General features: G+C 38.8%; 1 protein-coding gene across 1 annotated transcript in view; it reads right to left on the reverse strand.

Annotated features, from left to right (window-relative positions):
• PKD2L1 (polycystin 2 like 1, transient receptor potential cation channel) overlaps positions 1–17,201 on the reverse strand; it is an 88,028-nt gene extending 70,827 nt beyond the window's left edge. Inside the window, exon 1 of the mRNA XM_089687756.1 lies at positions 16,871–17,201. Coding sequence (XP_089543882.1) covers positions 16,871–17,144 — 274 coding nt within the window. The 5' untranslated portion in view covers positions 17,145–17,201. The remainder of the gene's footprint in view (positions 1–16,870) is intronic.
• Between the last annotated feature and the right edge of the window lie 379 nt (positions 17,202–17,580).

A 17,580-nucleotide genomic window follows, 5' to 3' on the forward strand; every position in this document is an offset into this window, starting at 1 on the left:
TTTGGAAAGTCTAGAGAAATGCTTAAATAATGCATTGAAAATTCACTAAACCCATTAGATTTTTGTCGACTAAAATGTACTGGAAATTTTAGTAAACTAACAGAAAATTGGAATTGATTTTCATCATAGTTTTCATCAATTGACTTCATTCTAAATTTAGGACAAAATAGTAATAGGTCCAGTTGGTCAGTTCAGCCACCACATCCCTAAGTATCAAAAAACAATTGATAATAGAACTATGAAAAATTGGGATTTTAAAGGTGCTGATACATTCTCTCTGAACAATAACAACCAATTTTTATAATATAATAAGCAACTTTTATTATACAATTGATTAAAAATGAATGGGGTATTACATTCCCCACAAAGTAGTAAGATCAAAACATGCTGAAACAGAACCTCATATTTATCCTCAATAACACAACCCCCAGAATGCACTTCTCCTTTTAAGTAGATACATGATACAGCATAATGCTTGCCACAAATCAAACAATGTGCCAATCTATGAGAAGGGGAAGGTGCCAGATCCCGATGCATTTCGCATTGTAGCTTCTTTGGGGGTTCAGGGGGTGCGGTTGTGCTTAGCTGCTAAAAACACAGAAAGATGCCAAATAGTATAGTGTCTACTCCATATACCTGCAGCTAGAGTCTATATATAGAGGAGCTCCATGGCCTCATCAACACGATTTTTGTTCTCTCTGTTTGATAGGTATGTGTATTAATATATGTGTACTAAAGTGTTTGTTACATTAATCTAAATGCTTTAAATTGTATACTATATTGTTTGGCATCTTTATGTGTTTTTAGCAGCTAGTCACAACCACACCCCCTGAAAGCCTGAAGAAGCCACAGTGCAAAACGCGTCGGGATCTGGCACATTCCGCCTCTCATAGACTGGCACATTGCTTGATTTGTGGCAAGCATTACACTGTATCATGTATCTACTTAAGAGGGGAAGTGCATTTTGGGGGTTGTGATATTGAGGACAAATATGAGGTTCTGTTGTTTCAGCATGTTTTGATTTTACTACTTTGTGGGGAATGTAATACCCCATTCATTTTTAATCAATTGTATAATAAAAGTAGCTTATTTTATTATAAAATGTGGTTGTTATTGCTCTGAGTGAAGGTATCAGCACCTTTAAAATCCTAATTTTTCATAGTTCTATTATCAATTGGTTAATTCTAATTTTATTTTCGTTTAGTTTTCATCACTGCAAACATGCAGCTGACGAAACCTATGACAAAAAATATTTTCATGGATGAAATTAACACTGATTCACACTAGCGATTTGGGAGGTGGGAGGGATAAAAGCCTAACGTTTTACGCTCCCTAGCTGCTTCCCCCTTTAGCTGCAGAGGCACCGGCCAGGGGTGTACACATGCTGTGGCCAGGATGCTTTGCTTTGTGACTACAGCAAGAATTACCCTCCATTACTTTCAGAGGGTGCATGATCCATTCAAGGGAATGGAGCCACTCTTCAAGTCCCCCTCAACTGTTTGCAATGTGGGCTGTGGAAGTTTACTACACATGACATCATTACGCTTTAGCCTAGACATAGATAGGCAAATCTCTCCAATTACACAACAGGAGCTGAAAGATTTGCTCATATTTGCTAAGCACTCTAATTCTGCAGCTGCTTTCTCTATGGACAGGTGTGTGTAGTTCCATCATTATTTCATTAACAACTAAGCAGGTAAAATGTCTGTAGCTGATTCCATGAGTGGAAGTTTGCATTTGGAAGAGATGTAGAAGAGAAAGACAGAGCGACAGCAGAAACAGTGGGAGTGGTTAAATTTCCAGTTTTTTGTTATATTCTTAAAAAGAAGGACTGCACTGGTGAGCTTAGCAATTCCCAAAGTCCTGGGTGACCATGTAAGACAACCGTGCATAATGATATCCTTTCATAGTGGAGAAAAACTCCTCCTGTGCCACAGCTAGCCCAGTCAAGAACACTCTCCAAGAGGTAGCAGTATCATTGTCAAAGCCTACGATCAAGAAAAAACTTCAAAGTGGACCTCCACCCAAAAGGGATTTTTCAGCTTTAAGGCTTCCCCCCCCCCTCTTCACCAAATGGCACTTTTTTTGAGGGGGGGAGTGGGTACCTGATTTTGACAGGTACTCACTCCCACCTTTGCTCCAACCACCTAGACCAGTGGTGGGCAACCTTTTTTTTCAACTGAGCCAAATCTCGCCAAAACCATGATTGAAATTTATTTTGAGAGCCACATTTTTAAAACTGAAAATACATCTCCCATATAGTAATTCATCCCCCATAGTAATTCATCCCCCATATAGTAATTCACCCCCCATAGTGTAATTCATCCCCCATAGTAATTCATCCCCCATATAGTAATTCATCCCCCATCGTAATTCATCCCCCATATAGTAATTCATCCTCCATATAGTAATTCATCCCCCATAGTAATTCATCCCCCATATAGTAATTCATCCCCCATATAGTAATTCATCCCCCATAGTAATTCATCCCCCATAGTAATTCATCCCCCATATAGTAATTCATCCCCCATAGCAATTCATCCCCCGTATAGTATTTCATCCCTCGTATAGTATTTCATCCCCCGTATAGTATTTCATCCCTCATATAGTATTTCATCCCTCATATAGTATTTCATCCCCCATATAGTAATTCATCCCTCATATAGTATTTCATCCCTCATATAGTATTTCATCCCCCCATATAGTATTTCATCCCCCCATATAGTATTTCATCCCCCCATATAGTATTTCATCCCCCCATATAGTATTTCATCCCTCATATAGTATTTCATCCCCCATATAGTATTTCATCCCCCCATATAGTATTTCATCCCCCCATATAGTATTTCATCCCTCATATAGTAATTCATCCCTCATATAGTATTTCATCCCCCCATATAGTATTTCATCCCCCCATATAGTATTTCATCCCTCATATAGTAATTCATCCCTCATATAGTAATTCATCCCTCATATAGTATTTCATCCCTCATATAGTAATTCATCCCTCATATAGTATTTCATCCCTCATATAGTATTTCATCCCTCATATAGTATTTCATCCCTCATATAGTAATTCATCCCTCATATAGTATTTCATCCCTCATATAGTATTTCATCCCCCCATATAGTAATTCATCCCTCATATAGTATTTCATCCCTCATATAGTATTTCATCCCTCATATAGTATTTCATCCCCCCATATAGTAATTCATCCCTCATATAGTAATTCATCCCTCATATAGTATTTCATCCCCCCATATAGTATTTCATCCCCCCATATAGTATTTCATCCCCCATATAGTAATTCATCCCTCATAAAGTAATTCATCCCTCATATAGTATTTCATCCCTCATATAGTATTTCATCCCTCATATAGTATTTCATCCCCCCATATAGTAATTCATCCCTCATAAAGTAATTCATCCCTCATATAGTATTTCATCCCCCACAGTACTATCCCCCCCCCCTTCTAGTAAGCCAAGTCCCCCGTGTCAATTCACTTACCTTTTGCGTTCCTCTCGCTGTCTTCCCGCGCCGTTCGGGTCTTCAGGGCGGACTGTGAGAGGAGCCTAGCTCCCCTCCCCTCACGTTCGGCACGCTGCCCCGCCTACACACATCCTGACAGCCACATCCGCGGGCCGGATTAAAAGGTCCGCGCGGACTTTTGGGGCTGCCAACCGAGAGGAGGCAGGGGAGCGGCCGACCGAGAGGAGGGAGGGGAGCAGGCGCCCGGCACACAGAAGAGCCGCATTAGAGTGGGTAAAGAGCCGCATGTGGCTCGCGAGCCGCGGCTTGCCGACCACTGACCTAGACGATTGGAAGCAGAAGTTCTCCCCTCATCCCTCTCCGCAGCCTTCTGGGACATGTGACAGGTCTCAGAACACTGTTGGACCATTTACAGTGGGCACCCGTCTGTGAAGCCGCAAGCTGTCACAGTCGGGTGCCCACAATTGAAATGCTGGTGCCGGGGACAGAAGACCGAGGGAATGAACAGCTTGGATGAGCAGATTGCTGGATCCTGGGCAGGTAAGTGTCTGTTTATTAAAATTCAGCAGCTACAGTTTTTGTAGCTGCTGACATTTAATAACACAAAAATGACTGGAACTCCTGAGAGTAAATTCAGAGGGATACACCACTGCTAAGCCTCATGAAAAGAAGCAAGAATAGACTTTGCCAGAAACACCTAAAAAGCCTGCCCAGTTCTGCAAAATATTTTTGACAGATGAAATGAAGAACATGTACCAGAAAAATGTTAAAATAAGATTGTGCAGAAGGAAAGAAACAGCTCATGATCAAAACCATACCACATCATCAATGAAACTTGGGGGAGGTAGTGTTATAGCATGGGCACATGTGGTTGCCAAAGGAGTTGGGTCACCACCAGGGGTGGACTAAAAACTCATGGGGCCCCCGGGCAATAGGGGATCATGGGGCCCCTGTGTCCTTGCCCACACTCAAAGCACACCCAAAAAAGCCTATAAAAAGGTACCAGGGGCATTTCATGGGGCCCCTGTGTCCTTACCCACACTCAAAGCACACCCAAAAAAAGCCTATAAAAGTTACCAGGGGCATTTCATGGGGCCCCCTACTGGCCCCCGGGCCCTCAGGCACTGCCCGAGTTCTCGAATGGTCAATCTGCCCCTGGTCACCACCATTTATTGATGATATGACTGCTGGCAGAAGCAACAGGATAGTTCTGAAATATATATAGATATATTATCTGCTCAAAGAATAATTAACGAGCGCTTGGAGATGGATAGCAAGCAGCTGGCATGAAAGGCACAAACCTCAAACCTTCACACTATAATAACAACACATGCAGCGCTACAAATGGTTAATATAAAGTAACATATAAAGTGATAAGTGATGGGCTACTGGTGCTTAGTAGTGATTGATAAGTGTCCTCATAACATGATACAATAGTCCCAATGAGCCGTGCAAAAGTGGTTGACTCCGTGCTGAAAAGTGTCTAATATTATGCACTCACCAGAAAGCGCATAATATGCGCATTTGAGTTGTCAGACCACTCCTGGTCCTAGAAAGCTGAACCTGTGTGGATCATCTGGCAAGCTGTCACTCTGATGGGGATAACCTTTTCCTTGGCCAGCAGGGGGATTCCAGACACCCAGAGACCCTTAATAACACTGATCCAGGTTCCTCACCCAGGGCACTCATATGAGGTATCCACCTTAAGAGAGGGGGGGCTTGACCAAAAAGCCCACCCCAAAAAACACTGATAGTGTAGTACGTTTCAAAAAAATCCTTTATTGCAGAGTAAAAGACAGGTCACTCACAGGGTTTCCCAGAGTCAAAGATGGCCGCCGGCCTCCACGAGGTACGGAACGGCGTGACGTCACTGGCTAGGCTCCACTCTGACGCGTTTCGTGCGGACGAGCACGTTATCAAAGGGAGCGAGCACTAGCCGGACAAACTCATATATAGTGTTTCCCGCGCATGCGCGGTGAAACGAAAAAGCCGGTGACGCCATTTTGGCCCGCTCGCGCATGCGCAAAGCATACGTTAGCGGCCATTTTCTTGGTTATCGCGGCTCAGGGTAGGCGATCATTATGCATTTAGGTGAATCCATCTCACCTGCACTACTATATAGAAGACCAGTATACAGGAGACGGAAAACCATCCATATTACAATGTATACTGGCCATAAGGAGTATTATATATATTATTAAACTATCCCTGACTCCCTTATAATGGAGTTTAATACAGGTGCAGTCAAATTTGCTAAATGAAGGCTAATTACATAGCACTTATTGCACTTACCTATAAATATATTTAAATATAGTATGGTAATAGCCAGACATCAATAAAATTAAGATAAATAATTCATAAATACTGGAAACCATGCCTAAAAACAACCCCCTGAGCCAGGATAACTTACACTTCACATAATATAAAAACCTTGTATAAGCCATATATATAAAAATGTATAAACATATACGTATATGCATTTAGATGAATAAAAAATTAAAAAATAATTAAAAACATATCAACTTGTATCAATAAAACAATTAATGTCAAGGTCTACATTCAAGCCTTGAGGGAAAAAAGACTGTAGCTCATAAATCCACTTTGTTTCCAACTTGGAAACCGATCTCTTTTTGTAAGTGCCCCTCCAATGTGGTTTCACAATGTCTATCGCAACAAATTTCAAGCATTTGGGATTATTATTGTTGCACAGCCGATAATGTAAAGATAATGAATGGTCCTTAAAACCTTTTTTAATATTTTTTAAGTGCTCACGCAGTCTATCCCGTAACCTTCTTGTTGTCCTCCCAACATATTGTTTCCCACAGCCGCACTCTAATAGGTAAACAACGTATGTACTATTACAAGTGATGGTATTTTTAATTTCATAGGTTCTGTTGGTGATATTAGAGGCAAAAGTCTTCACCGGTCTCTTGTGTGTACCATTATCAACACAGATCATGCACCTATTACAAGGATAAAAACCTTTATGCCCAAGATTAAATGTTACAGTTTTTGGGGGGTTCACAATGTTGGGGGCTAAAGACAACCTGAGGGGTGGTGCTCTCCGGAAAATAATCTCCGGGCGGTCGGGTAGTACTTTTCCCAATAACGGGTCATTCAAAAGGATGGACCAGTTTTTCTTAATTATTTTGGAAACATCTTTATATTGGGTATTAAAATTTGTAATGAAGGGACAGACAATGTTATTATTGGCAGCTGTAGTGGGCTTTAGTAATTCATTCCTATCTGTATTTTGTACTTCCTTTATTGCTTTAGTCAAGAAAGGTTCATCATACCCTTTTTCCAAGAACCTTTCTTTTAAAATTATAGACTGTCTATGGAAATCCTCAATATTGTCACAATTTCTTTTTATCTGAAGAAATTGGCCTTTCGGAATATTCATTAACCATTTTGGGTGATGACAACTATCAAGTGGAATAAAACTATTCCGGTCCGTCTCTTTAAAAAATGTTTTAGTTAAAATATCCATATCTGATACAAAAAGAGTAAGATCTAAAAAATCGATTTGTTTAAGATCATACTGGTAAGAAAGTTTAATATTTAATTCATTAAAATTTAATGTAATAAAAAAATTCTTAAGAGTGAATTCATCCCCCTGCCACAATAAGAACACATCATCAATGTACCTCCGATAAAACAAAAGGTTAGGCCATTCCCTAGAGTAGATGAGATCTTCCTCCCATCTGGCCATAAATAAATTTGCCAGACTTGGGGCAAACTTGGCGCCCATAGCGACACCAGTAGTTTGTAAATAAAATTCATTCCCAAAACAAAAATAATTGTGTGTCATGGCAAATTTAAGAAGGTCTAAAATAAATGTTCTTTGTATTACAGGGATGTCTGTGGCCATATTAAGATAAAAATCTGCTGCCGCCATTCCATCATCATGTTTGATATTACTATAAAGTGCTGACACATCTGCTGTGACCAAATATGTAGGGGAATTCAGTTTAATAGTTTTAATGTCTACAAGCATTTGTTTTGTGTCTCTTAGAAATGCTGGTGTCTTGGCCACCAGGGGCTGTAAAAATTGATCGATGTATTCACCAATCCTTGAGTCTTTTACTCTGCAATAAAGGATTTTTTTGAAACGTACTACACTATCAGTGTTTTTTGGGGTGGGCTTTTTGGTCAAGCCCCCCCTCTCTTAAGGTGGATACCTCATATGAGTGCCCTGGGTGAGGAACCTGGATCAGTGTTATTAAGGGTCTCTGGGTGTCTGGAATCCCCCTGCTGGCCAAGGAAAAGGTTATCCCCATCAGAGTGACAGCTTGCCAGATGATCCACACAGGTTCAGCTTTCTAGGACCAGGAGTGGTCTGACAACTCAAATGCGCATATTATGCGCTTTCTGGTGAGTGCATAATATTAGACACTTTTCAGCACGGAGTCAACCACTTTTGCACGGCTTATTGGGACTATTGTATCATGTTATGAGGACACTTATCAATCACTACTAAGCACCAGTAGCCCATCACTTATCACTTTATATGTTACTTTATATTAACCATTTGTAGCGCTGCATGTGTTGTTATTATATTATCTGCTCAGTTTCAGCCATATGCTAGAAAACAGATGGGCAAGGACCCAAAACACACAGTATAAAAGTAACTGAAGAGTTTTTGAAATCAAAGAAGTAGAATATTCTTCAACTGATAGTAACCCAACTGAACATGCATTTCACTGAACAAGCAGCAACTGAAGATCAGCGCACTGAAGGCTTGGCAAAGCACCACTATGGAGGAAATTCAGTATTTGGCAATGTCAATGGCTTTCAGACTTCAGGGATTCTTTGAATGGAAAGGATTTTCAACAACATATTGAAAAAGTTCATAATATTTATAATTATGATAGCTTATTCTATTACTTTAAAGCCCTTGAAAATGGGGTTTTGGGTGTGGGGGGGGTATTTATAAAAAAAATTGCTGTAATTCCTAAATGGCGTAACCAATATTTTTAATGAAACCCTTTAAATTAAAGCTGAAAGTCTGCACATTACATATTGATTGCTTTATTTCAAATTCATAGTGGATCCACTTGAAAACTGCCACTTTGTGCATATTTTTGGACCTAATTTTATGTACCATTAAAGCCTTACTTAAGTTTCTTCCCTTATAATAGTCATATTTAGAATCAGTAATGTTCATCATGACATTATTACAGTAATAGACATCTGTAGTATCATATACTGTATAAACATGAAGCAGTCCCTGTTGTGTTATTAGGGCCCATTCTGCTTTAGATTAATAGGGCTCATTCTGCTTTACAAAAGCTCATATCTTCTAAGCAAGAAGAACAGAGCCCTATATCACCTCGAGGACAGCCTTTACTGCTTCTCTATGCAAACAATAAATGTGCTCCTAATCAGCATCCTGTATGTCAAAGCTGTATTGTTCCACAAACAACAATTTGAAGGAGATATGGGATCAGTTATACAATGCAATTCACCCATTATAAAAAATGTCTCCTGCTCTAGTTTTATGCCAGATACAAATATTTTCACCCATGAGTCTTTGCTTTTAAATACAGAGACCCTTCTGTATCATGGTTGAAGAAATCCAAAAAGAGGTGATTCCTATAGCAAAAAAATTACATTCTAACCATTATTTTCTAGTACAGATTACCAAAAAACACTTGACGTCAAATCAGGAAACACATGAGCCAATAGATGAGTAACCATGATGGTGACCCAGACACCAGCTATTAGACTCGGGAAGGTGGGGATGTTAAGCAATAGATCTCTCATCCACTATGAAAACTGTGGTCAATCAATTATACACTGTATATTCTTTTGGCCCTGCTTGCCATTAATCAATTCTTATTTCAAGAACGGGTAGAGTTTGTGAAGGTATCAGTTATAAATAACTCAGTGGCATGAACCTACCCCTGTGATGATTGCAGTTAGGTATGGTAGTTTCAGCACTTCAAAACTCCTGACCTCTTGGTACTTTCCCATACAACAGTTTCTACCATTTCCAGAGAATAAAAACAATAAAAAACAAAAACTATCCAGTGAGTGTCAGTTCTGTTGTCAAATACATTTTGTTGGATTCAAATAACTTCTCTTTACAAAAATGGCGCACTGTACTTTCCACATTACAAACATTGCCTTGCTACAGCAGCAGAAGACCATGAATCCTTTCATTCTTTCCTGTTAGATAAGAACAGGGAAACAAGACTAAAATACAGGATCACCAACCTAACAAGTACAGACTGCCTACATTGACAAACTTTTGATGTTTACTGCAGTATGCAGATGATACGATCTGTTGGTTGTAATAACAATATGGAAAAGGTTTTCTTGGCACACACTGGACCTTTTTGGAAGTTCCTTTGGAACAAGGACGTGTATGAGAACAGAGGAGATGAACATAAGAGGGTTCTGGACATTGGATTCCAACCAAGCTGGTTCTTCCACCAACCACCCCATAAATCCAGCATGCACTCTAAGGTCTCATGCACATTGGGTGTTTTTTCAGCTGACCCTAGAAGCATCTGGTATTTTTTTTCTGCCTCTTACTGCCCATGCATGTTAGCCTATATGCCCATGCACACATAGGCTTTTAGAGGAGTTTAGAGGCTGAAAAAACCCACTGTCAGTATGTTCAGGAGCAGAGGTGTTTTGGCAAAAAAAATGCTTAACGTCTGTAAAAGCGTGTAAACATGAGTTAACGCTAGGCATGTTTAGCGCTTGAGCATTAATTTATTTAAATTCCCAGAATAAATGTTAGTAAGTAGTAATTTGTTACTTGTTTCAAAAGTATTGTTGAGAAGTTCCTAGAATCTTAAAGTTGAACTTTACCCTTAACAACTTGATATAAAAATAATGTCCTTTAGCAAGTAGCATATAGTACATTCCAAATTAATAATTATGCTATCAAAATCAGTGTGTGCTGCAAACTGCCTCCAGCATTGTTCTTGCTGAAGGCTGACATTTTGCTGAAGCCGAGAGCCCCTGAGCAGCAGTAATCTTTAGGCTATCAGCAGATAGCTTTTTGGCAGTGATAAACAATAGAGAGCAACTAAGCATGTGCAGAGCAGGGTGAGACTGTGTATTGCTGGATTTTAAACAGTATATGCACTTATTTTTAATTTTTTGCACAGCTATATCTGCAAAAGGAGCTGGCATGAAGTAATCTAGCTGGACCTAATTTTTTTTACTAAAATTCTACTTTAAACAAATGAGGGGCAATGTGGATTGTGTAAAATAAAATTCATCAGGTATCATTTTAATGAAAGCTGTGCATACTGTATAAAAGGATTGAAAACAACTTTTGAAAGTATTTTAAATAGCTTACATGATATTTAAGTGTGTGGGTTACAAAGGTGCATATTCATTGCATGGTTTCCTAGATTCCAACCAGACTGCCATATTAAAATGAAATCTGCATAACTGGGCTTTAAGGACAAAAGCCACAGTAAATATATTAAATCTACTAGCCATTATGAAAGAAGTGTAAGTCAAATTTTAGTGCCCTCTGCTTAGTAGTCCTGACAAGGCTTGGGGGAGCAGGGACTGGTTGATGCCTTGTCAGGGGTGCTAGGGAAGGGCATTCAGGGCCAATTAGTGAGAGTCCACTAAAAGTGGATTTAAATTTGAAGTCATTATTTATCAGGGATACTTACCTTTGGTAAAGCAATTACTGTAATCTTTATTGGCTTTGGGTACAACCAGGGGCAGACTGACAACTCATGGGGCACCCAGGCAATAGGGGATCATGGGGCCCCTGTGTCCTTGCCCAAACTCAAAAAAGCCTATGAAAAAGGTACCAGGTGCATCTCATGGGGCCCCCTACTGACCCTGGGCCCTCGGACAGTGCCCGAGTTTCCAAATGATCAGTCCACCCCTGGGTACAACAATCACTTAGGCATTAGTCAACTTATCATCCACCCTTAACTTATTAGATACTTTTTATAATTTTGTCTTATTTATAAAACACAACTTAGGTAAATTAGGTATAGTGATCATAAAATTGTTCCAGGTCCAAAGTGAAGATAAATTGATGCCAAGTTAAAGGGTCAGCCCACCCATACTGTAATTTCAGTTTTTGGAAGATACTGGAAACTTAAACCACCTGACAATATATTATTTGGAGACTCTATTGTTGAATAATACAGTAACTACATTTGAGTACTTAAAGTGGGACTTCACTCTTTCAATTAACATGGACTATTTTTAATGCTTGTGCTGAGAGCATTGGTAAATAGATAGGAAAGTCTATTGTATTTACTTGTTTTAAACTTTTTTTTACATATCTTTAGTTACTTCCTGGTTTGCATGCCTTGGCAAAAGATGTTTTACATACCAGGAGTCTTCAGGAGGGGAGGGTTCTCAGCTCAGCCAATGCCTGAGCCAAGGGCAGGTGGATTCCAGGAAGTAAAGGCTACATGAATCTTCTGCCCTTACTCAAGATGGCCGTGAATCGAAATGTAGGGGGTGTTTTTCAAAATTATTTCTCAGCAAAATAAAGCATGGAAACATAGATGGATGGGGGAGTTTGCTTTGAATATTAACAATTAATTGCATAGCATTTTTGGTTTGTAGCATTTAGATGCAGTGCAGTACCACTTTAAGTATGCACACCTTCTGCACTAACATTAGGATGTTTTCTGTGAAAATATGAAGAAGACCTGGAGAGCCACAAATCCTGGAAACAACCTTTATTGCCCATAATCAGTAAAAACAGCAAAGAGGTATAGCAAGAGGGCTGGAAAAAAGCCAATGCATTTCACATTTACCAGCATTTAGCTTTAGCCTACATCCTTCTTCCTACTTGCTGTTTTTACCGATTTTTGACAATAAAACTCTTTTCTAGGATGTACGGCTGTCCAGGTCTTCTTCCCCCATATTTTCACAGTCGCGAGCTGAGACAGAACATCAGCCTCAGAGAGGCATTCAGTGTGGATTTACCTGTATATTTCTCATTAAGATGGGGCCCTACCCACATGGAAGAAAAATATATTTGAAATATTTTTTAAAAATATTCTTCCCAAATATATTGACATATAGTTGAAATGCTACAATTTTGCCATATTCAATATATTTCAATTAAAATAAATAAATATATATATATATCTATATGTATATATAGATATATATATATATATATATATATACTGTATGTTGAAATGCATTTTTATTACAAAATATATGAAACATATTTTTAAAAATACATTTCACATATACTGTATGTCTTTAAAGATACAAATCTACATTTTTGGAATGCATATATATATATATATATATATATATATATATATATATATATGTGTAAAAATATATGTTAAAATTACTCTTTTATCTGTTAAAAAAAATCTGAAGAATATATTTAAAAAATATATATTTTTAAAAATATATATATTTAAAATATATTCTTCAGATTTTTTTAACATATAAAAATTAATTTTAACATATATTTTTACATATATTTGTAAATGCATTCCAAAAATGTAGATTTGTATTTTTAAAGACATACAGTATATTTGAAATGTATTTTTAAAATATATTTCATATATTTTGTAATAAAAACAAATTTCAACATACAGTATATATGTTCAATATGTTTATTGAAATATATTTTGAAATATATTGAATATGGCCAAAATTGTAGCATTTCAAATATATGTCAATATATTTGGGAAGAATATTTGTAAAATATATTTCAAATATATTTTTCTTCCATATGGGTACTGTCCCTGTTGGATTTTTAATATAGTTCATGCTATCAGAAATGCAACATGCAATGATGGGTGGAATCCCCAAAACCCCCAGGTGACAGAGTTGGGAACTATGGCAGAATGAACTCCAAAACATAAAAGCAACCATAAGTAAAATCAGGCTCTGTATATAACTAGGATATCACATTTGGATGGACTAGAACAGGGGTGTCAAACTGGCAGCCCTCCAGCTGTTGCAAAACTACAAGTCCCATCATACCTCTGCCTTTGAGAGTCATGCTTGTAACTGTCAATCTTGCAACGCCTCATGGGGCTTGTAGTTTGGCAACAGCTGGAGGGCTGCCAGTTTGACACCCGTGGACTTGAATATCACTTGTGGGTGGACTGGCCCTTTAAGATTTATCATTTGATCAATATTGGCAATAGTCTACAACCAAGACAACTGAATTCACAGATTATAAAGTTTAGAATTACATACCAGCTGGATGTAATGTTTTACAAAACTAACTAAAAAGAGAGATAAAGGAGAGAAAAAAAAAGAGAAGAGAGGGGGAAAGGAGGGAGAGAAGAAAGAATGGAGAAAGTGAGAAAGAAGAAGAGAAAAATGCAGGAAAGAGAGACAGAGGAAAGAGAGAGAATGAGCAAAAGAATGAAAGAAAGGTACCACCTTAAATCACCGCTAATTTTCTTGCTTGAATTATTTGACAGTATCATCAACTCAATACTCCTTTATTGCAGTTAAGCATGGGGTCGCCTACCCAGCACAACCCAAATGGGACTCCAGTCCAACAGAGATATTCTATTGATCTAATGTAGAATACAGCAAGCACCTCCACTAAGTCCACTGGAGCACCCTTAACAGTCCTTGCTGGTATGAGCTGGGCAGATTATCTTTGCTATTTTTTTTAGTACAGAAGAGGACACTCTCCTACTGGGACCACTTACCAAACAGCAGCCTCAACTCATATCACCATAGGGTTTCCTGACCAGCAAGGACCAGGGCAAACCATGCATTCCGCAACAACTCATCAGCACCATGTCCATCCAAAAAACCCAAACATGTGGCCTGACAAAATCTCAAATAAAGGACATAATGAACAATTCCAAAGAAAACCATGTAAGAGAAAAGAGAAATCAAATCACAGGCACCAGGAAATTAAGTACTTGCTGGTTACTACAGAGAGAGACTAAAACTGACCTCCTACCTGAAGACCGACAGACTCTGAGCCTGTATAGACTGAGCACCCACAGCCTGGAAATTGAATCAGAGTGGCTCAGACCCAAAAGCTGTTGGAGAGTAGTCTTTGCCTGCGGTGTAATCAGGAGGCTAAAGATGAGACCCACTTCCTTTTTCAGTGCCCCAAGAACTTAGCACTCACTTTCAAAGTCTCTCAATTCTCATCTAGAGCTTCACTTCTATGGAAGAGGAATAAAAGCTCCACATTTTCCTGGGACAAGAGGAGCTAATGGAGAAAATAGCTGCATAATATGTTGCAGCATGTCATAGACTGAGAGGGACATGAGAAATCATGAACTTATACATCCCCTACTTGGACTCAACCATATGATCCTTTATGTTATCCTTTAACCTGTTAATATACCTGCACTCACCTCCTATTCCCTTATATTATACTTTATCCATGATAATGTCCTACGACTTTTTCCTTTTCACAACCTCCCACCCCAAAATCCAGCCCATAACACTTCTTCAATTGCTCTGGCAATGTCAAAATGTATTTGGTCCTGCCAATTAGGCTAATTTGAGGTGGTGGTGGTGGTAGGGGTTGCTAAAATTGGTCAATATCTAGTGCAGCTGTGCATGGTAGCCAATCAGCTTCTAACTTCAGCCTGTTCAATTAAGCTTTGACAATGAGCCCAGGCTCACATATATGCGGTGCGGTACATCGCATGTGATTCGCACAGGAACCGCACCGCATTCATGTGCAAACCACATGTGATTTGTGTGCGGTGCGATTGGAGCCATACATCATGTATGGCTCTAATTGCACCGCACCCGCACCAAAAAGGTGCAGGACCCTTTTGTGGTCCGCACTACAATCAGATCGCATGTGTATTCACACCTATATGATCCAATTCTGCACATCGCACCGCATTTTGGGGACTGATTTTGGGGTGTTGTTAACTTAACATACACACCTGCATCGGTTCGCATTAACGGGTGCGATTCTGATGCGGTGCGGAATTCGCACAGTGTGAACCCAGGCTGAAACCTGGAAGCTGATTGGTTTCTATAAAGAGCTGCACCAGATTTTTCACCATGGAGTTTTAGTAAATAAACCCCATAGACTGAAAATACATAAAAACAGCCAGACACAAACACGCTCAGAGTAGTACTGCATCTGATGACTAATATAAATTACACATGAAAAGAACAAGGCTGAAAAGCCCAAATATGTCATTTTGTGGAACACTAAGGAGAGCTATGATTAATCATATAAATGTGTCTAGTTGGCCTGGTCTGGTCCACTGGGTTTGAAGACGAAATTCCTGCTCTGTCCCACGTGAGTCTCTAAGTACCTGAACACACTAATTATTATTAAAGTGTATCAAGCAAAAACGTCTCAAATGTGGTTGTTCTAAGGAATAGACACCTACAGCTGCAGATGTATGTCATCATTTCAGCGATTTAATTTTATATATAATATTCTGTTACATAGCTTAGATATTATGGAAATAGAAGGGAGAGAGAGAAGGGATGTACAAAGAGAAAGAAAGACAGAGACCTAGGAAAAGCTAATGTCAAAATCACTATACTTTTACCAGTCATGTTTGTCATTGTTGACCTTCTGAAAATGCTAGCTGCCTGGCTATGTCTGGCATCAGTACTCTCTGGGGCCGTACCTAGAAGCATTCAGATTCGGATGGCCAAGGGTCATGTTCATACTTGATCAGAGTACTGATCATACTTGATCTGAGTCAGTGGTGTTGATTTACTAAAGGTAAATAGACTATTCACTTTGCACGGGAAGTTGCACTTACATGGGAATTTTACCCAGAGTCTAGTGAATGAGGTGAAGCTCTGCTGATTTTCATCATCCAATCATGTTCAAGCAAAAATGCTGTTTGTTTCAATTTTCATTGCACATGAGTGGGCTTTCTTTGCAAAGTGAATTTTCACCACATTCCTTGAGCTCTTGGGAAAGTTTCCATGCAAGGGGCAATTTTCATTGCAAAGTGAACTGTTTGTTTGCCTTTAGTAATATTATTATACAGTATTTATATAGCGCCAACAGTTTGCTCAGCGCTGTACATTATAATAAATAAACTCCAGTGATGCAAAGTACTGAAGCCACTGCATTAGAACGCGAGCCAGACAACAAGTATTTTCTGAAGGGAAAGCCTGCAGGGGCAGCTTCCATTCTTTTACATACAAGTTTCATTTGATAAAAATGGAAACATTTTAAATGCATTAATTTTGATGGTAATTTAAATAGCATTTTAGATTGACACAATCTGCAAAGTAGTAATGTTTCTATTTTGTCATTATATAAACATCCACATAAAACATAAACTTCTACATGATGAAATGTTGATGAACTACATGTCCCAGCATTGCTAGCAGCTGATAAAGCCCCCTGGGACTTGTAGTTTCCGATAATTTTGGTGCTCCAGCTTTGCACAAACTTAGTCCAGATATTATGGTTGGATCTGTGAATTTACCTCTTATTCCTTGGCCAATGTTGCAACAGAATTGAGAACATAGGTTGCCTCTTTTGCTTTTTCTTTCTTCTTGGTAAGGTGGAGGGTCCCCCAAGTGGTCCATAATGTCATATGGATTTTCCAAAATAGTTTTGGGATTGTATATGGCTTTGATCTTCGGAGAAGGGGAACCATCATAGGCTGGATTATCCCAAGCTTTTTTCCCCAAATTATCCATTTCTTGTTCTTCTCTGAACTGATTCTCTGTCCGACTCCTGAATTTGGCAGGATTCATACTATCTGATGTATTGGCTCTTGTACACAGGTCAGCTCTGATAAAGATTACACTCTGCTCCGCCACTAGACACTAATAGATCCGGCAGTGCACAGGTCTTTATATAGTGTCATTCAAGCTGCCTATTGTCTATGGGACATGACAATACATTACCACAGAAGGTTGTCCCAGGCTGTTGTAAGAACAGTGATTTCAGTTCATCCTTTTTCACACTTACAAGACAGCAAGCAGATGAAATATAATGATCTATTTCACTTTTGTAGATTATTTTGCATAATTGAAAGCTAATTTAAATATTGTATTGCATACAATGCATGCATCACTATACAAATAAAATTGAGCATTCTTTTGATGTCTTTACAAATACCAATCTGAAACCACAGCTGGAGGCATTGAAGAAAAAGTTAAAATATGTATGTAGATAATCAAGTATTAT

Source organism: Staurois parvus, unplaced genomic scaffold, assembly GCF_062004578.1.
Source record: "Staurois parvus isolate SC_StPar_1 unplaced genomic scaffold, SC_StPar_1.0 ptg000437l, whole genome shotgun sequence".
Classification (NCBI taxonomy): domain Eukaryota; kingdom Metazoa; phylum Chordata; class Amphibia; order Anura; family Ranidae; genus Staurois; species Staurois parvus.